This window comes from Tripterygium wilfordii, chromosome 22, assembly GCF_013401445.1.
Source record: "Tripterygium wilfordii isolate XIE 37 chromosome 22, ASM1340144v1, whole genome shotgun sequence".
NCBI lineage: Eukaryota > Viridiplantae > Streptophyta > Magnoliopsida > Celastrales > Celastraceae > Tripterygium > Tripterygium wilfordii.
Window position 1 is genome coordinate 6728306 of NC_052253.1, and position 19222 is coordinate 6747527.

Here is a 19222-nt window from a genome sequence, read left to right on the forward strand (position 1 = left end):
TGAGAGCCAAACGGGACAACTTCGGGTCTCGCTTTTCAATGGTTGTTTTGGATGGAATCTGGCTGGGCATTGTGCTTTTCAGTGAGGGGAGTCTACGACGGTGGTGACATAGCGAACCGTCGTCGAAATCGTCTGGATTTGAGACTTTTTCTTTCACGTTACTGTTTCTATCAAACAGTAACATCATCATGTTAGGGTTGCAAAAGTTAGTATTAGACTAATATTTACCTACATTATCATGTTAATGTATTGGTGTTGTAATGCAAAACCATATACTATAGATCAGGTTTTTTTTAAGGTCATTTGCTCTAGTAAGAAATATAACAATGGTTTTGTTTATTATAAAACAGTAACATGAACATGACTGAATGATTTTGCATAACTTGATAGATAAATTATTTCATATCTAGCATGATAAACTCAAGGAAATCCTGAATGAAAATTATGTACCCAACATCTACACCTACATAAAAGTAAAGAAGAATAGAAACAATAGATCTAGAGAGATCTAGAGAGGAGAATGAGAAGAAGAAGAAGACGAAAGAGACGGATAAGAAAGAGAGAGAGAAGAAAGAGAAAAGGAGAGAAAGAGACGAAGAAGAAGAGAGAGAAAGAGAAAGAGAAGAGAGAACAAAAGAAAGAGAAAGAGAGAAAAAGAAGAAAAAGAGACGAAGATGGAGATGAAAGAAAATAAAGAGATGAAAAAGGTTGAGGGTATAAAGGTAAATGACCATCCCATGGGTATTTTTATGTCTATGTATTTTTTTGTCTGACCTAAATGTCCAAAAATACACTAATGAGTACCGACTTGTCATTGTCCCAACAAGTTAAGAATTGCCCATTCGGGGGTCTTGAATGTTGGAACAATTGGGTTGTGATGTAAAGTGAGCTTTTTTTGGTTTTAGCATCCGTACATTTTTTATTGGGTATTTGTCTCCCGTTTGTAATTTATTAGGGAACTAGCACCGTGTCGCTGTTATTAACAGCAACACCTATTTGTCTTTAGTGGTGTCGCTGTTTGGTTACACGGTGCTAGTTCCCTAATAAATTACAAACGGGACCCGTTGTTACAAATCACGACAATATTTTGTTTTAATAAAAGTCATTTCTTTAAACAACGACTTCAGTTCAAGTACAAAGGACCCGCTTCTTTCAATTGCGGCACACAAGTGCCACTGTAAAACAAAATTGTGCAACCAGCGGCATTAGGGCTTCATTTTACACATAACCCAGCAGCAGCCGCACCGCACACCCACCCACCAACACTCCGTCGTTGACTGCTGGTACCAACCTCCCCATCGCCGCCTTCAACCGCAACTCCACCATCGGGCGTCCATTTCCGCACTTCCAGCTCTATCCCGGTAATATGATGAATATTTTCATCAAATGTATGGCAATATGCACAAAATATTTTTATGGTTTTCCTCCATTGTTCATCTTATGATTTTCCTCCATTTTTACGAATATTGTTTTGATGGAAGTGAAAAATAATTTAGAAGAGGAGAATGAGTAATTGGTAGTATGTCTTTGTAGTTTTTGACCTCTAACTTTGGAGCAATGGTAATTTGGAAACTGAGAAAATTCGAACACGTGAAGTTATATAGTATTAGACACCAAATGAAGCTTTTGGTTTGTATAGAGTCATTGATTTGTTTGGAAAATGTGTCAAGTCTCAATCACTGGAAGATAAAAACTTTGTATATATGTGTGTGTATATGATGCTTGACAAAAGAAATAGGCATTTTTAGTAACAATTATGTAGGGTGGTGAGTGGCCTTGAAGCAACAATAGTATATATGTTGGAATCATAAGACAAAAAGAGGACAAGATTGGCCTATCAATTTCAAATGTTTTTTTACCTGTGGTCCCTTATTAATGATCCTAATTAGGCTAAAGTTAAAGGAATAACATAATTTAATAAACTTACATATGTTGTTCTTATATAGTTATTTTGTATGGCACGCACACGTGGAGGTCTTTCAACATCTCGATCCGTACCTACAGTCACAAGAGGCCAGAATCCTGGTCCAGTAGATGAATCTGTTTTGTATATGCAGGTTGGTCATAGATCAGAGGATGTTTGGAGTGGTCAGGTTAGAGGACTTGGAGCATAATGTTCATTTTTTTATAATTTAACTCTATTATAATATATATATATATATATATATCTATTTAGGATGATGGTAAACGAGCTATCGCGTTTAGGCGCCATGTGCTTTGGGATTTAGACGCACGTGTTAGGCCATTTGTGATCGAGGCAGGTTTTTATGGGATTACCCAGATTGGTCATATCAGGCTTGACCATGGACTACTTACGATATTAGTTGAGCGATGGAGGCGCGAGACGCACACATTTCATCTTCGTTCTGATGAGATGACAGTCACTCTTCAGGATGCAGGTTTGCTATTAGGGCTGAGAATGGATGGTCGTGCTGTCATTTTTTACATGTGGTTGAGCAATGGGATGATGTCATGCAGCGACTATTAGGTAGGGTCCCCCCATGTACGCAACGACAGGGTGTCTCTGTTCAATTGTCGTGGCTTTCTGATAATTTTGATCATCACAGTCCACCTTTCGATGGAACTGGAGATGATGTATTACGGCAGTATACTCGAGCCTATATTTGGGCGTTTCACTTCATTATCTACCGCTATTGGAGGACTTGCAGCAGACTAGTACGTATAGCTGGGGAGCAGCCGTTGTAGCAGTTTTATATCGAAATCTTTGTCGAGCTTCTATGAGTGGAGCAAAAGTGATGGGTGGATGTGCAATGTTACTACAGGTTAGTATTAATTATTACATTTTGAAGTTATATTCGTAATTTTGTTTGCCATTATGTTCGTAAATTTTATGTGTGACACTTTATATATTTTGTAGTTATGGTCGTGGGAACGACTACATCTATGTCGCCCAGAGATTGTTAGGCATGTCGTACATGGACTCGACGAACCTTTGCCTCTGCTAGGCCTTTACCTCTGCTAGGTGCTATCTGGAGTGGGGATCGGACTTTCAAGAATAATCCCACCACTGTGGTTTCATTTGCTAGGGCTGAACTTGATAGTCAGGGACCTCATCAGGTAATAACCACAATTTATTATAATTGGTAAGTATATCAAAACTTGTGGGGTACATATCTTATTCTTATTTTATGCGGTAGGTTGTGTAGATGCCATGCACAAAGGAACGACTTTCTACGGCGCCACAGGTGTGTGTTGAGGGATTCCATATTTGGGCGTCAATCGTACTGCTCATATGCTATGAGATAGTTAAGCGTCATTGCCCTAATAGTGTCATGCGACAGTTTGGACTATTTCAACATATTCCAGAGCCAGTGGATACGAGTGCTAATTTGCATGAGTTGAGTAGGAGAGGGCGGAGCGATGTGAATTGGGCTGACGAGAATGCAACGTGGGTACAACAGTGGGACCAACGACATGACCTAGTCGTATAAGAGCGCATCTCAACTTAGGTTTGGATGACTATATGCGGTGGTATACAGCTACCACGCGCATATTCATCAGTCCTCCAACAGAAACTCCAGTTATTCCACAGCTAGAGTACGAGCCTCACATTGGTAGGCTACATCGAGTTGTAAGTATTTAAGGAATTTATTGTTTATACATTTTTTCATATATTCTATTGTTTCCTAATTAACTATTATTCATATGTAAGCTCATTTTGCAGTGGAGGGGGCTAGGTTTGCTAGTGCTGCTATGGCTAATGCTATTTCTGATACCACTTCTGTTATAGCACATGGTCGGTTCACGACATGAGATATTCTAGATGTGCTGGGAGAGGGACATCGTCTTCATCAACTAGCAGATCCAGTAGAGCCTGCACGTGGTGCTAGAGTGAGTGGAGGTCGGGCACACAGACATGGTCGGGCTCCTACTTCACAGCACAGTCAATATGAGGTTGGTCCATATTCTGGTGTTGGTCCATCTTCTGCCTCAGTTCCATCTTCCGCCCCAACCATCTGGAGTCCGAGTATTAGGTGGAGGACGAGGCATTAGAGTCATTATGTTTATATTATTACGTATTTTAGTTTGAAAAAATGTTAGCATAACAATATTATCTTCAAATGCTTAACTTCTAAACTAGAGTCATCCATTATGTTTATATTATTACATATTTTATTTCGACTCATTACGGATTGTATACATTACAGACATAGCGACCTTTCCGACACATCAACCAATATTATTCTTTCATGATCCTTGCTTTGCCATTAATTTCACAATCGCATCTTCTGATCTTCCTCTTGCAGAAGATTCGACAACTTACAAGGAAAAAAAATTAATTATAAAATTTAAAAATACACAAATAAAAGCTCATATTTAAATACTTGTTACCTCAAAATGTTTTGTGTAATCGTTGGGGATAATTGCAGGAGTACGATATGCATTGTCGTCATTGTCTTCACTCAAGTCAACAGCATGGTGGCACACATAAAGATGAACTTCTCCATGTGCTGCACCAATGATCGCCATATCATAGTAATCAACTTCTTCTATAAGGTCAACGAGACCAGACGAAATAGGTTGACCATGTCTAAGATATTTCAATTGCGAAAATGCAGTACTAATATTAAACCTATTTTCCATATAATGCCAACAATCTACTTTGCTCCATTCCTCAATTTTACAAATCTTGATAATATCCACTAACCCAAATTTGTATTCGCGATTATTGTTGACCATGAATCCACCATGGTGAACAATAACAGTGAAAGCGGTCAAAAATTTCATCCTACACAATACACAATACATAATACATAGTCAAATAGGTATCAAATTAAAAACATAACTATTTCAAATTACATTGTCAAGTTACAAACATATTTTACACGTACATAGTCAAATAGCTATCAAATTAAAAACATAACTACTTCAACCCCTGGATTCTTGTGATTTCCTGTTATGTCCTGTTTGACCATAGACACTACATTTATAGTGTGAACTTCCTTCACGCATATCCATCTCATTAGTCAATCGTGTTGATCTTGGTCGACCCTTTGCTAATTGTCGAAGTTCCATGTCTGGTGTTAGCAATGGCCCATTATATATGGGCCACCCCATTTCATCTGGTATTGGATAGAAAGTCGATGCATAGGAAGCCAGGTACGAAACAAAAATGAAGTACGACTCCACATACGGCTCATATTCTACGTGGTTTGCGGAACAACAAGCAATAACATGTGAACATGGACGATGATACAACATCCACATGTTGCATGAACAACTCTGTTCTTCAGCTTGATCCCCAATTTGGACTGTATGACTTCTTGTGCCTTGTAGATCAACTTCAATTCGGTGAACACTCGTGGAAACTTGAAATGTCGGCGGAGCATAATTGAATTGTCGTACTTGATGCCGCTTGGATATGTGAACTTCTCGCAATAGAGCTCTTGTCACTTTCTCTGGCCATTCTTTTCCTTCACGCAAATTTTGATTTGCTGTGATTCTCCTTGTCACTAAGTAGTTATTTGACTGATAGAAAGTGAATTGCACAAAAGTGGTTGCAAAGGCTTGTATAGCAGCAACACTAATCTTCAAATAAGCTTGAACAATAGACAAAACCACACTCCCCAAGTACTCAGAATCCAGCTGTTGATGACTTTGTGTTAAAGAGACATTTGTGCATGTATGTCGCCCTTTTAACACAGTTATCATCCACATTTTTAGTGACTCCTTCACCCTCGCCCGAAGATACCATCTGCAAGTCTTGTCCTTCACGCATTTTAATTGAATAATTTCTGTATTAGAACGTTGAGTCTTGTATTGGTAGTTGTTCTCTGTGTGCCACGCTTTCACTGCATTAAGCAGTTCTGCCTTATTCTCGAACACTTGTTTGACTTCTAAGTCACCTTCAGTCCCTTGATTAACATAATCTCAATCCGTGCATATTGCATCATCAAAATTAACATCTCCAAATTCAGGTATTTGTGGCACCAGGAGAGTATGAAGCCCAACATTTTCTGCAGTGTCACCAACAACATCATCATTCTCATCCTTAACGTCACTAGCATCAGATTCTATGTAACGTTCCTCATCTTCAACCTCAACATCGTTGTTCACAACCGCCTCCTCAAAATGATTGGTGTTTTCACTACCACACATTTCTGGGATCAACGTGACATTAACATTCGATAATTGATGTTGTGAAGAAGAACTTCCACCAGTTATTTGGGTACAATCAACCCTAGGAGCAGATTGACTGTAATCGTACTCATATTCATATGGAAAATCTTGATTTCTTCGTGAAGTCATTATCACCTTCGTATTACAATATTTTTATACAAATTAAAATAATCAAGTTAATATTCCAATTAAAATAATCAAGATAACAACAACAATTAATCAACAATATTTATAAACAAACTACACTAATAACAACATTAACAAAAAAAAATAATCAAGTAAACATTAACAAAAATAAACAATTTTAATATTGCAATTAAATTAATGACGACAACATTAAAAATTATAAACAATATTCACAAACAAACTACACAAATCAAGACAACATTAACAAATCAAAACTATTCTTACATACAAACTACACTAATCAAGACAACACTAACAAATCAAAACTATTTTTACATACAAACTACACTAATCAAGTAAACATTAACATATTTAAACAATTATATTATTTCAATTCAAATAATGACGATAACATTAACAAATCAAAACTATTTTTACAAACAAAATAAAATAATCAACTCAGCATTAACAAATCTTTTAATATACGTAATTAACAAATTTAAACATAATATAATATAATATAATATAAGATATATACCAAAAACCAAATGCAAGTATAAATCAACAAAAAATTATTACCGTTTAGTTGCTCGATGGTTATTGGAAACCACTAAACTCAAACACTCCCTCCCTCTTTGTATGACTTCTTTTGTTTGTTCGTATGGGAGAGTGCCTCTGGTTTGGTTTATAGACAAAAGACGCCGCTGTTCACAATTGTGGCATTGTTTGGGATTCCATGATACCGTTGTTGAGATATGAGGTGCCGCTATTCAGATCTCACTGTGCCGCTGTTTCAAACAGCGGCTAAAGCCCTTTAGATTAAGCCGCTGTTACAAACAGCGGCACCATTAAAGACAAATAGGTGCGTGCCGCTGTTAATAATAACGGCACGATGCTAGTTCCCTAATAAATTACAAACGGAGACAAATACACAATAAAAAAATGTACGGATGTTAAAACCAAAAAAAGCTCATGTAAAGTCCTCTTAGATCCAATTGTCAATTGGGCCTTTCGTATCGGCCCAGTACTCCCCATCTTCCTCAAATTTCGACCCAAATCTAAATTCGTTTTGGAGGCCCAAAAACAGGGGTTTAGTTAGGGGACATGTAAACGGCGCCCAATACGACCCTTCAAAGGCCGGCTACGGTTCTTAGTGTTTTTGTCACCAGCAAGGGTTGGTTGTCTAGGCGGCCGGTCGAATACACTTCTTCTCCTTCTGCCGCTTTCTCCTTCAGTCCTCCTCCAGGCTTAGATCAAAGCCTCATCATTTATGGTTGCTTTCTTGTCTTCATCTTCAGAAGAGCAGTTGCAGCCCACTCACAAGGATCAAGGATTCTGAAGAGTTCATTGTTTTTCGCAGATACAAGGCGCAAGTATGTCATCATTGTCTTCAATTTCTGGCGATTTGTTTGCAATCTCTGTCAAAATCGACGAGCTTAATTTCTCTGATACACTTGGCGACGGAGGGCTCCGCATAAGACTAAGCTGGTTTTTCTATTTATTCTTTTTGAATGGAAAAAGCAATTTGATAAGGATCTCCTAACAACCAAGGCCCAACCGACTACCCACCGTGTAGGCCGACTGTAACCAAGGCCTCAATCAGGCCCGGGCCCGTGGCCCTACCCTCATGAAAACCTTGGCTACCAGGGGAAAGCCCCCTTTCCCCCTTATAAACGGATCTTCACTCCCACATCTGAGCGATGTGGGACAAATGCCTAACATTCCCTCGCTCTTATGAGGCCAACGCCCACGTTGGCCTACTCTGTGGTACCGTGTACACACAGGTCGCCCCTTCTGCAAAGGCAACCTCGCCCCGGCCCACCAGGGACGAGGGCGCTGGGCACAAGTCCACAAACGCCCAGCTGGGTGGCTCCGATACCAAATGCTAAAGATCTCCTAACAACCAAGGCCCAACCGACTACCCACCGTGTGGGCCGGCTGTAACTAAGGCCTCAATCAGGCCCGAGCCCGTGGCCCTACCCTCATGAAAACCTTGGCTACTAGGGGAAAGCCTCATTTCCCCCTTATAAATGGATCTTCACTCCCACATCTGAGCGATGTGGGACAAATGCCTAACATTCCCTCGCTCTTACGAGGCCAACGCCCACGTTGGCCTACTCTGTGGTACCGTGTACACACAGGTCGCCCCTTCTGCAAACGCAACCCCGCCCCGGCCCACCAGGGACGAGGGCGCTGGACACAAGTCCACAAACGCCCAGCTGGGTGGCTCCGATACCAAATGATAAGGATCTCCTAACAACCAAGGCCCAACCGACAACCCACAGTGTGGGTCGGCTGTAACCAAGGCCTCAATCAGGCCGGGCCCGTGGCCCTACCCTCATGAAAACCTTGGCTACTAGGGGAAAACCCCCTTTCCCCCTTATAAACGGATCTTCACTCCCACATCTGAGCGATGTGGGACAAATGCCTAACACAATTCATTAAGCACCAAGAAGTTGTACAAGAGGAATTATTGGGAGGCTATCGTGACGGAACTCCAGAAAATTATTACAAATGACAGAACATCATAGTCTCAATCTTCATAGTACTAAACCAAAATTTGTTAATAATATTTGTTGTGGACTCTCTGTTGTTTAAGATTATATTGTTCCTTTGATTCGATATCACCCGCATTATAGCTGTACGAATCATCTGTATAGCCTTCCTTTCGATCTTTAAGTGGTAAGAGAACTCTATGCTTTGTTCTAATCTCCAACAGTGCAGCTTGTCACCCAATTTATCCCCAGTAAATGGCAGGCAGTCTTTCAAAAGACCATATGCCAATAGACTCTCCACATATTATGTAAGGGTAACATCTGCGTACATCTGCATGCCCCCGGCCTGCCCACTGTAGGAGCCTTGTGCACGGGAGTTACTGACCTTTATCTTTATTTATTTTGGAGAAATTCAAAATTTGTTTGTATAAATATCCTTGTAGGTAGATATAACATCAAGGAAAATTATTTATGAATCTTGTTGTTTACTTCTTTTTGTTGTAGTTTGTTACGGTACCATTGTTGAGGTGGTTGTCTTTTGTTTTCGATTGTTTTAGTGGAGTGCTCATTATTTCGTCTTTATTTTGGCAGGTGTCAGAAGGCCTAATTCACTGAAACCACTGGAGTACTTAAAGCATAAATATAAACAACTATTATACAGTGTTTTGAAAGGCGATTGGGGCGTACGCCTTGAGGCGCGCCTCAAAGCGAGGCGCAATCGAGCTGCCTCCGGGCGTACGCCCCTGACGGAGGTCGGAGAGGCTTGTGCCTCAGTCGCATGAGGCGGACGCCTCGAGAAGCTAAGCCTCAAGGCGTAAGAGGCGTGAGTTATTTCGACCCACTTTATTTTTTGGCATAAGTTCTTTATTTTGGGCCCAATTTCTTTATTTTGGCCCGATTTATTCTTTTGGCCCAATTGTCTTCTTTTGGCCCAATCACAACAGCCCAGTACCTCCCTCTTCTAGTCCTCCGCTGCGCGACTTCACCTTGCAATTGCAGATGCTTGAACCCTAAAATTCACATACGAATGTTCTTCGCTTGTTGCGCTGGGATTTGACTCGGTTCTGTGCTATTTATTTGTTCTATTCTTTGCCGTCGCTTGTTCTACTCTCTGCTGGAGCTATTCTGTGTTCTCTTTCATCGGTTCTAGAGGTGTTCCTGTTAATCGGTTGTTCTAGTCTGCTGGTCGACTCAGGTTCTTTATTCTATCTAATATTCTTAAACCATTGTGTTCTGTAATCTGTCTGCTACTGCTGTTGTGTTCTTCGATTCAAAGGAGTGTTCTTCGATTCAATCCTTTGAAGAGTCTCTGCTCTTGTGCTCTCTGTGTTGTGTTCTGTACTTCTGTATTGTGTTCTTCGATTAATTCTTACCGAGGCTTCCGCATCGTTACGCCTCGAGGCTTACGCCTCACCTCAAATAAGTCAGCGCCTGCGCCTCAGTTTCCGAACCCGCCTTTTAAAACATTAGTAGTACAGGCAGAGGAAATGGTTAGAAGATTTGGAAGAAGTGGGCATTCTTCTGTTGTGGACCGAGAAACCCTTGTCCGTCGGCTTAAGGATTGTCAGAATAGGTACAGAATACTTTATGCAGACGAAATTGTCAGCCATCTCCGTTCAAAATTCCCTGATTACAGCCGAATCAAACAGCAACCCTTCTCCAGACTGGTCAACCAAATGATACATCAGGAAAACAGCAGAAAAACCAAAAAGCCCTCCCTATCAACTTTTAAATATGACGATGAAGATGAGGAGAAACATGATCGAGGAAGTCGTCGTAAGAAGATGAGGAAAACTGATGAGAAACATGAGAGATTGCTATGCTTTGAAAATGCATTCCTGAAAAATAAACAACAAAGTGATCAAGGTGGTTCTTCTAGTCCATCATCGTCATCAAAATCGTCATCAGATGAAGAGGATGGAGCAGTGTCAACATCTGAGGATGCAATTTATGGGATGAAACTGGAGCCACAAATTGATTTGTTGCAATCAACTGTAAGAGAGAAGTACGTGGAATTAGGAACACCAAAGTTGAAGGAAAAAGAAAATAATGTTGAATTGGAGGTGGTGAGTGGGAATAATAGGGGAAACAAAATCGATTTGGCCAGTGGTGGGAGAGGGGGGGAGGGATTGGTTGCAGAACCTAACAGAGAAGGGAAGAGATTGGGTTCAACTGGTAGTAGTGGTGGTTCAGAGGTGAAGGCGAAGGATGGCCCAAAGTTTAGGGATCTGGGAGGTATGGGTGGAGTTCTAGAGGAGTTAAAGATGGAGGTGATGGTGCCACTGTACCATCCGCGGCTGCCACAGTGGCTGGGGGTGAGACCCATGGCTGGGATTTTATTACACGGCCCACCTGGGTGTGGCAAGACCAAGTTGGCTCATGCCATCGCGAATGAGACTGGTGTTCCTTTTTACAAGATATCAGCTACTGAGGTGGTCTCTGGTGTGTCAGGTATTATCCTTTTTCCATCCTTGAGTATTGTTTGGTTCATTAGGATATGGATTGAAATATAATTGAAGTTGTAATGTTACTTAATAGGCATATCATCTTAAATATGTCCTCTTTGTTTTAAAAAGAAAGCTGTTTATGTTTATTGTTATTATTTATGTTTATTGTTAGGTGATTGGAAACATTTGTAATATGTCTCAATCTGCTTCTCATTTCCATTGTTGTTACTTCTGATTATATGCCATCTGATTTTAGACAGAGTTGACATCCTCTTTAATTCTACAGTGCCAAAATCATCTTGTGATTTATATGTTTTATTTATTTAGAAATGTCACAATTTTGAAACGAAAATTTTTAGTGGTAAATATTTTATCAACACACCAAGGGGCTCCCACCCTTTTACAGATATATACAGGATCGTAATCTATGACATCTAATCATAAATTTTCTTCTAAATCAATCTGCTCACTATGCAAGAAACCAAAGAGTATGTGATAATTTTTATCTGTTACCAAACAAAATAAAGTTTCCTCTCCATTGAAGGCTTTTGTTTCTGTCTCATCAACTTATCTAACAAATGATCAAAGGTTTCCAAACTTTGGAACTCTACTGAAAGAAGGGGTGTTTAGATTCCACCCATATTGATCTGGCTAACACCAATTACATGCCCATAATTTTATGTCATACCCCGAGCCCCAAGGCATCCTCCTGCTCGATGAGTATGATATCATTCATCCGATCCCATGCCTTACATGGAAAGCATCTATTGGCTAAGATTATCACCTTTTGTTGTTGTCAATCATTACATATTTTCTGGCATGTGACTCCCCTAACAAAAAGAATCTACTTTGTAGGTACTCTCATATTCCATATTATAAATACCTTATGCTTTTATTCTCTGAACTTTCTGTTTCTATAACAAGCAGCAATTCAGCTATATGATATAGTTTCAATAAGTGGCCTTCAAAAATTGAGGGAAAAAGAGAAAAAATTTACCTTCAGAGTTACAGTACATGCTTCTGTTTTTTTAATTCCTCATGAGTCTCCTGTTAAATTTAAGTTATGCAAAAAGGTCTATCCTTTGCCTAAAGCATGGGTAAATTGAATTGTTGGACCATGCAATTTGCGTCATAGTTTCATTATGGTTGTTGAAGCCTTGTAAATTCTGCTTCAAATAAACTGCTCATAAATCTTCTGAACTCCTCTGAAATCTGTCAAAGTTTTCTTGTTTGTTGTTTTGGATAACCAGTTGTTCTTTTTAGTTTCTAATATAGAAGTTTTTTCTTGAAGGATAAATCAGGCTGTCAATTTTTATGATTTTTTAATCATTTGTATCTTTGCATATCGCGTTGACCAGAATTTTTGGATGTCTAATTTCACTATTTCCCCTTCAGATAATGTTAAATTATTTCTTGCATTTGACTTGAAGAATATTTATTGCCAAGTTTTCACCGCCTAAATTCATCATGGCGTGAAGCTTTTGGAATGCTATTTATAATTTTTTTTTGTAATTCATTGACCCTACGATGCATATTTTAGGTGCCTCGGAAGAAAACATCCGAGAACTTTTTTCCAAAGCTTATAAGACTGCTCCGTCGATTGTCTTCATCGATGAGATTGATGCGATTGCTGCAAAGAGAGATAATCTACAGAGGGAGATGGAGAGACGGATAGTGACTCAATTGATGACTTGCATGGATGAATCCCACAGACTGGTAAAAAGTGACAGTTCAAGTTCAGAGGTTTCTGATCATAGGCCTGGCTATGTTCTTGTAATTGGGGCTACCAATAGGCCTGATGCTGTTGACTCGGCATTAAGGAGACCTGGACGGTTTGATCGTGAAATTGTTTTGGGTGTGCCTGATGAGACTGCGAGGGTTGAGATTCTTTCGGTACTTACTCAAAATATGAGGCTTGAGGGTTCTTTCAATCTTATGAAAATTGCCAGGTCAACACCAGGTTTTGTTGGAGCTGACTTGGCAGCAATAGCCAACAAGGCTGGAAATCTTGCAATGAGAAGAATCTTTGACCAAAGAAAGGTTGACCTTTCTAGAGAATATACAGATGAGGAACATACTGAAGAGTGGTTGAAGCGACCTTGGTTGCCTGAAGAGATGGAAAAGCTTGCCATCACTATGGATGATTTTGAGGTAATATGCTCTGTTTTGCAAGCGTCTAAGTGTATTCTGTCACCATGGATAGTATTTGCATATGCTTATGCGCTTACACTATTCCGCATTATGTCAGTTTTTTCCATTCTTTTTGTATCTCAAGCTTTTCAGTCTGCATTTATGTTTCAATTTTCTTTGGTCGACTGATACTTTAATGTGCTATATGTGTCAGTCTGTAGATGAAACTTTATGTTAGTCTTGAACAGTGTTTGCATTGCCTTCTTGCTAACTTAAAAACTATGCTGTGTTTTGGGCTTCATGTTCTTCTAGCATTTTGTATTATACGTTTCTCAACATGCAGATAAATAAAATGTACATGTTTGATGCTTTTGTAAATTGTAATAGTCTTTCGCCCTTTGGCTTGGTAGCTAACTGGTTTTATTCAAAGTAAATATTGGAAAATTCTCTTTCTAAGCTTTTTCATTTATATGGCTCATATATATTTTTCCCATTGCATTTGATAACAGATCAATTGCATTTGTTGTGAATTTTTCAGGAAGCAGTTAAGATTGTTCAACCCTCGTCAAGGAGAGAAGGGTTTTCTACAATTCCTGGTGTAAAGTGGGAAGATGTTGGTGGGCTTGATTCTTTAAGAGGAGAGTTTGAGCGATATATAGTCCGGCGTATAAAATATCCAGAGGATTACCTGGTAATTATATACCGTGGCATCTCTAACTCTAATTGCATTTGCACAGATTTGTCTGGATTTATAATTTTATAGAGACTTATTGTCTAGTCTATGCTTGGGCTTCTGACAAATATAAATCAAGATGGAACAAAAAAATTAAAGGAGTGGGAAGAAAAAAAGCAATGACCTACTGAAAATGTTTACAGTTGACTTTACTTGCAAGACGTCCGTTCAAAAATGACGCAATTTAGAATTTAAGACCGATACAAGTTGCTCAAAGCGAAAAAAGTCCAGGTTTCATATTCTCTTTGGCAAAACCTCTCACATTAGTCTTATGCATTCTACCTGATTCAGGTTCTCAAAATATTAGAATGTACATTGTATCAGATTAGTCTCCCCCTAGGGAGGAGCTCAGCCCAACTTTGCATGTCTTGTCGCCTTAGTAGCTGGTAAAGGTTGAAAAACAAAAAAGAAGTGCAGATCTGGGCTTTCATTGTGGAAATGTAGACCGAACCTTTGCCAAGGTAGCTTCATATGCAGTCATGCATTGAAAGTATTTCACTGCCGTGCATACGGCTTGCACAACTCCCTTGCACAAGACTCACACATTCGAGGTAGGGTTGGTATGCTGCCATTTATTTTTAGGATTATTTTTGTATATAACAAATCAAAAAGATTGTCAATCTCATGTGGTTGACATTTTTTGCGAAGTTGACATTTTCCTGTTAAGGTTTCCTAAACTGGTTTTCGGGAATTGCATAAGAAATGCTCAAACCTCAACCTTCACCCCCACTGAAGAAAACAAACCAGCATGCTAAGTACAGTACTACGTGGTGGCATTCGCTTGAAAATTTTAGTTCAAAACAGAGGGAATGAAATAACCTAATTTCTCACTCCTCACTGTCCCGAGAAAAATGGATAAGCAGACTTCTAGAGGTGTTATTTGAAAACTTTTGTTTAAAATGAGTAGGCGTTGCTAAAGAGATGGTATACACTTAGATCTGCCTGATACAAAAGTTGCACCTTGTTGTAGTCGTGTAGATCTATCCAATGCAGGTAGTGTTCCAGTTTGGCTGTAAATTTGAATATAGGTTCCGCAGCTTGAATTTAGCTTTTGGTATGCTTACATTTCACTTTAGATTTTCTAATCTGCTATTGTTATTTGCATATATTGTCACAACATAATGATGAATTTATGATCAGTGCTGATCTTCACCTGCATCTGCCTTTGTTTATATGAATCTTTGTTTGGTTTGCATGATTTCCAATTTCTGTTGAGATTCATGGAAACATAGCCATATCATTCAAATTACTGTTATTGGAGCTGACTTTGTATGTCCCGAAATGATGTCTTTTCAGGAATTTGGAATAGACCTCGAGACTGGATTTTTGCTTTATGGGCCTCCAGGGTGTGGTAAAACATTGATTGCAAAGGCTGTTGCTAATGAGGCAGGAGCTAATTTTATTCACATTAAGGTCATTCTTCGGTTATGCTCTGTTTTTCCTTCCACTCTGATACTGTCTGGTGCTTTAGTGTGTCAATGTCTTTTTAATGCACTTGATTTTCGAGATCAAAATCCTCACTGTCATGAGTTTGAAAATGAATAGGGTCCTGAACTGCTGAATAAATATGTTGGAGAAAGTGAACTGGCAGTTAGGACATTGTTCAGTCGGGCAAGGGCGTGTTCACCATGCATACTTTTCTTCGATGAGGTTTGTAGTTCTGTCTTGATGATTTACCTTCAATATTTTGATTATCAAGTTGAGGTTACGGGATTCAGTAGAGAGAGATGATGAGCATAAGTTTGTAATTTTGTTTTGTTTATTACCGTCATCGACTTCTTTACTTAATAGAATCTCGAAGCACTTCATGTTGGTTTCCTTTTCTTTATTATTATTATTTTCTTCTTAACTTCATAGAATTCGCATAGTGCTACATCTTTTGGGATATTTTTTTTTTCTTGAGAAAATCTTTTGGGATCTTATGTAAGTGCATTCTTGTCATTGTTCTTGTCTTGATGTGCATTCTTGTAAACCTGAAGGAGCCAACAACGTAAAATGAACACTCCTTGCCATGATATGTGTTCTAATCTATCTACATCCTTCAAAATATATCACAGTTTGCTTTTTAAATAGCTCAGCATCCACTTTCTACTCAATGTCTTGTTTCTGTATGGCTAGAATTTCAGTGTAAGTTTACTTACTTAGATATCTAGGTGCTCATAGTTGGCTACTTGACTTATCTGCACTTGTAGCTTTGATTTATGGCACATCAGCACTTAATATGTTTTGCTAATGTACCTTTTGTCTATTAAATCTATACTCATTCATTGAAAAAAAAGAAGAAGATAAACCTATCTTCATGCTCTATTGGTCTTGAACAGCATAGGTAAGACAAGCAAACAAACTAGATTTTTGTTTGAATTTCAGTTTACCATTTTAGTTTATTCCCCACTGGAAAAAGTATGCCATTAAGATATGTTTCTCTTTAGTGTACTTAAAATCGGGAACATCCAATAAGCTGTCTAATTGAACTTGTGGAATCAAAAGGATGGAATGACTTCCAAATCTTTTAGTTACTAACTTGGAGTCTGGACAGAAAATATAGGTGTACTGAATTCCAGATGATGGTTTTATATATACCGCTTTCTTAGGAGATCTTTTAAGGCCGTTAATTTTATTTTGTTTACCGTGTTTTGATTTCGTTTTCTCTGTTACCGTCACTTACAGTTATTGTAATGTTTCTGTTTTCTTTTTTATTGTCTGTAGGTAGACGCATTGACTACAAAGCGTGGAAGTGAAGGGGGATGGGTTATTGAGCGGCTTTTAAACCAGGTCAACTAATTTGAGTCTGCATATTCTCGAGAAATAATGCTTCAAGTATACAACTTTTTATTTATTGCAAATTAAACAAATTCATGCTTCACATTTGCAGTTGCTTATAGAGTTGGATGGTGCAGAGCAGAGGCGAGGTGTTTTTGTCATTGGTGCCACTAATAGGTAGAATAAAAATGCCCACTTCCTCCCTCCACTCTTTTTTGGTATCCTGTTGCAATGATGAACAGCACCTTTTCTCCCTTCCTCCGCCCTTTCGATTTCTTCAAGTTGTTATCTTTGTTTGCAGGCCTGATGTAATGGATCGAGCTGTCTTACGGCCTGGTAGATTCGGAAAACTTCTTTACATACCTCTGCCCAATCCTAATGATCGTGGGTTGATTTTAAAGGCTTTGGCTCGGGAAAAACCTGTAGACGTCAATGTAGATTTGAGTGCCATTGGCCAAATGGAGGCTTGCAAAAATTTTAGTGGAGCTGATCTTTCTTCATTGGTTAGTCGTATGATGCCATCGTCACATGTCATGTGAAAGCTAGAATGAATTTTATTTTCTCAAACATTCAAGCAGTGCTATCTTATGACACTTGTTTGATTTATTTACTCCCCTCTCTCTCCCCCTCCCCCTCCCCCTCCTTCTCTCTCTCTCTTGTTGATGTTGATTCTGTCATCACCTTTCTCTGTCTTCATGTGGCTGGTTCTACATTTTTTTTAATGTTGGTGGTTGTTGGTTGACTAATAATGCTAGATGAATGAAGCTGCTATGGTTGCTTTGGAAGACAAACTTAGCAACACATCAGGCAGAAGTTGTTCAGACATGTTTCCTCAGACTATAAAGATGGAGCATTTTGAGCGAGCACTTGCTAAAATCTCCCCGTCTGTGTCAGAAAAGGTATTGTTTCGTTGTACTTAAATCTTGAAAATCTAGATTTTATATCAATTCAATCCTTTTTGAATCCATTTCTACATAATTTCTTGTTGCTTGCAGCAAATACAACACTACCATCGTCTGGCAAACAGCTTCAACGCAGCATGAGTAAAAACATTACACCATCTCTGATGTGCCATAGAGCAATTGCTGAATGCCTAAATGCTAGCATTCCACAGGAAGAGGATGAAGGACCCGTGTTGAGACTGCTGGTGAGCTCTTTAATTTAATACGAGTTATCGAGATGGCTACCTGGATATTCTGCTACTGATGTGAAGTTGTCATCTGGTCATGAAAGAACTTCTAAAATTTTCACATGAATTCTACCAGACAGGAGATTTATAATGTTATGGTATGGAATTTGAATATAATAAATTGAATTCAAATTGAGGAGGCAGTAGTACTTGTTGGATGAGCTTCTTAAAAGGTAAACAAGTAAACAACACCCGTGTAGAAGACTCTTGCCGTGGGTGGGCCGGGGATAAACAGGATTTACGTATACATTATGTCACATAATATGTGGAGTGGTGGTTTTCAGGAATTGAATATGTTATCTCGAGGTGGTATCCTTGCAACTCTCTTAGTCATATGTTTGCTTATGAACAAAGATTTTTGCACAAGGCTTTCAGTGTAGGAGTTGTCACGAGTTGGGGCATGTAAAATGTATCCAGATTTTATTCCGCATAATATGTGGCAAAAAAAAAGTGTGAAGGGTTTCGGCAAAAATCCTTGTTTTCCTTGGGGGGGTTTTGGCATACAGAGAAACCAGCCAGCCGCTGCAGAGGTACCAAAACAGTCCTCTTTGGTTTCACACCGTCAAGAAATGTGCACTCATTATTTTAATCACCTTACTCACAACAAAAAATGTAACATTAATTTCCTTATAATTTAAATTTAATATTACAAGTTTTTAAAAATTTATAATGGAGAAACTACTTTGAAGAGGGATGGATTAATATGGTGGATTAAACAAGGATAATGATGGAGATAATTTCTTTTATACATTGGATGGGGTGGGGGATTGAACCCTATACCTAATGTCTAGATGTTAGAATGCATTCTCAGCTACGCTGAAAAAGTTGTTCCCATGATGAAGAGAATTAGAAGGGCAGTTACTTGGAGGTTTGTGAATGCCATTGTCTGACTCCTAGGAATGCGGAATGGAGAAGCCGAGTTTGTAACATATTTATGTGAGATGAGGTACCGCCAAGACTCTGTAAAATACCTTTTGCTTTGGTCGTTGGGCTCCTCTTCCTTTAATAGGTGTAAAGGTACAATTATGTAATGTAATTATATGCTTGGTGATTATGTACGAAGAAATGTACATATTTGATCCACAGACCTACGGAGGGGTTGACAACTCAAATGTAAATGTGTATATCTTAAGGTTTTTTTTTTTGGTACTAAGCGCTGGATGTAACACCGATTATGATAAGTAGAAAGTGTATATATTGA

General features: G+C 38.9%; 1 protein-coding gene across 1 annotated transcript; it reads left to right on the plus strand.

The window, feature by feature from the left end:
* The first annotated feature begins 9730 nt into the window (after positions 1 to 9730).
* On the plus strand, positions 9731 to 18177 carry LOC119991232 (cell division control protein 48 homolog C). Its single transcript, XM_038837521.1, has 10 exons — positions 9731 to 11213; positions 12750 to 13360; positions 13878 to 14030; positions 15369 to 15485; positions 15618 to 15722; positions 16779 to 16844; positions 16945 to 17009; positions 17134 to 17335; positions 17588 to 17731; positions 17828 to 18177. The coding sequence occupies exons 1-10, from the start codon at positions 10250 to 10252 to the stop codon at positions 17873 to 17875; spliced, it is 2475 nt and encodes an 824-aa protein (XP_038693449.1). The 5' UTR covers positions 9731 to 10249; the 3' UTR covers positions 17876 to 18177.
* Positions 18178 to 19222: the final 1045 nt, after the last annotated feature.

Coding starts and splice junctions, on each gene's coding strand:
- LOC119991232 (XM_038837521.1), top strand. CDS start 10,250: ATGGTTAGAAGATTTGGAAGAAGTGGGCATTCTTCTGTTGTGGACCGA. Junction 17,010..17,133: donor GTCATTGGTGCCACTAATAG/GTAGAATAAAAA, acceptor CTTTGTTTGCAG/GCCTGATGTAATGGATCGAG. Junction 17,336..17,587: donor GAGCTGATCTTTCTTCATTG/GTTAGTCGTATG, acceptor TAATAATGCTAG/ATGAATGAAGCTGCTATGGT.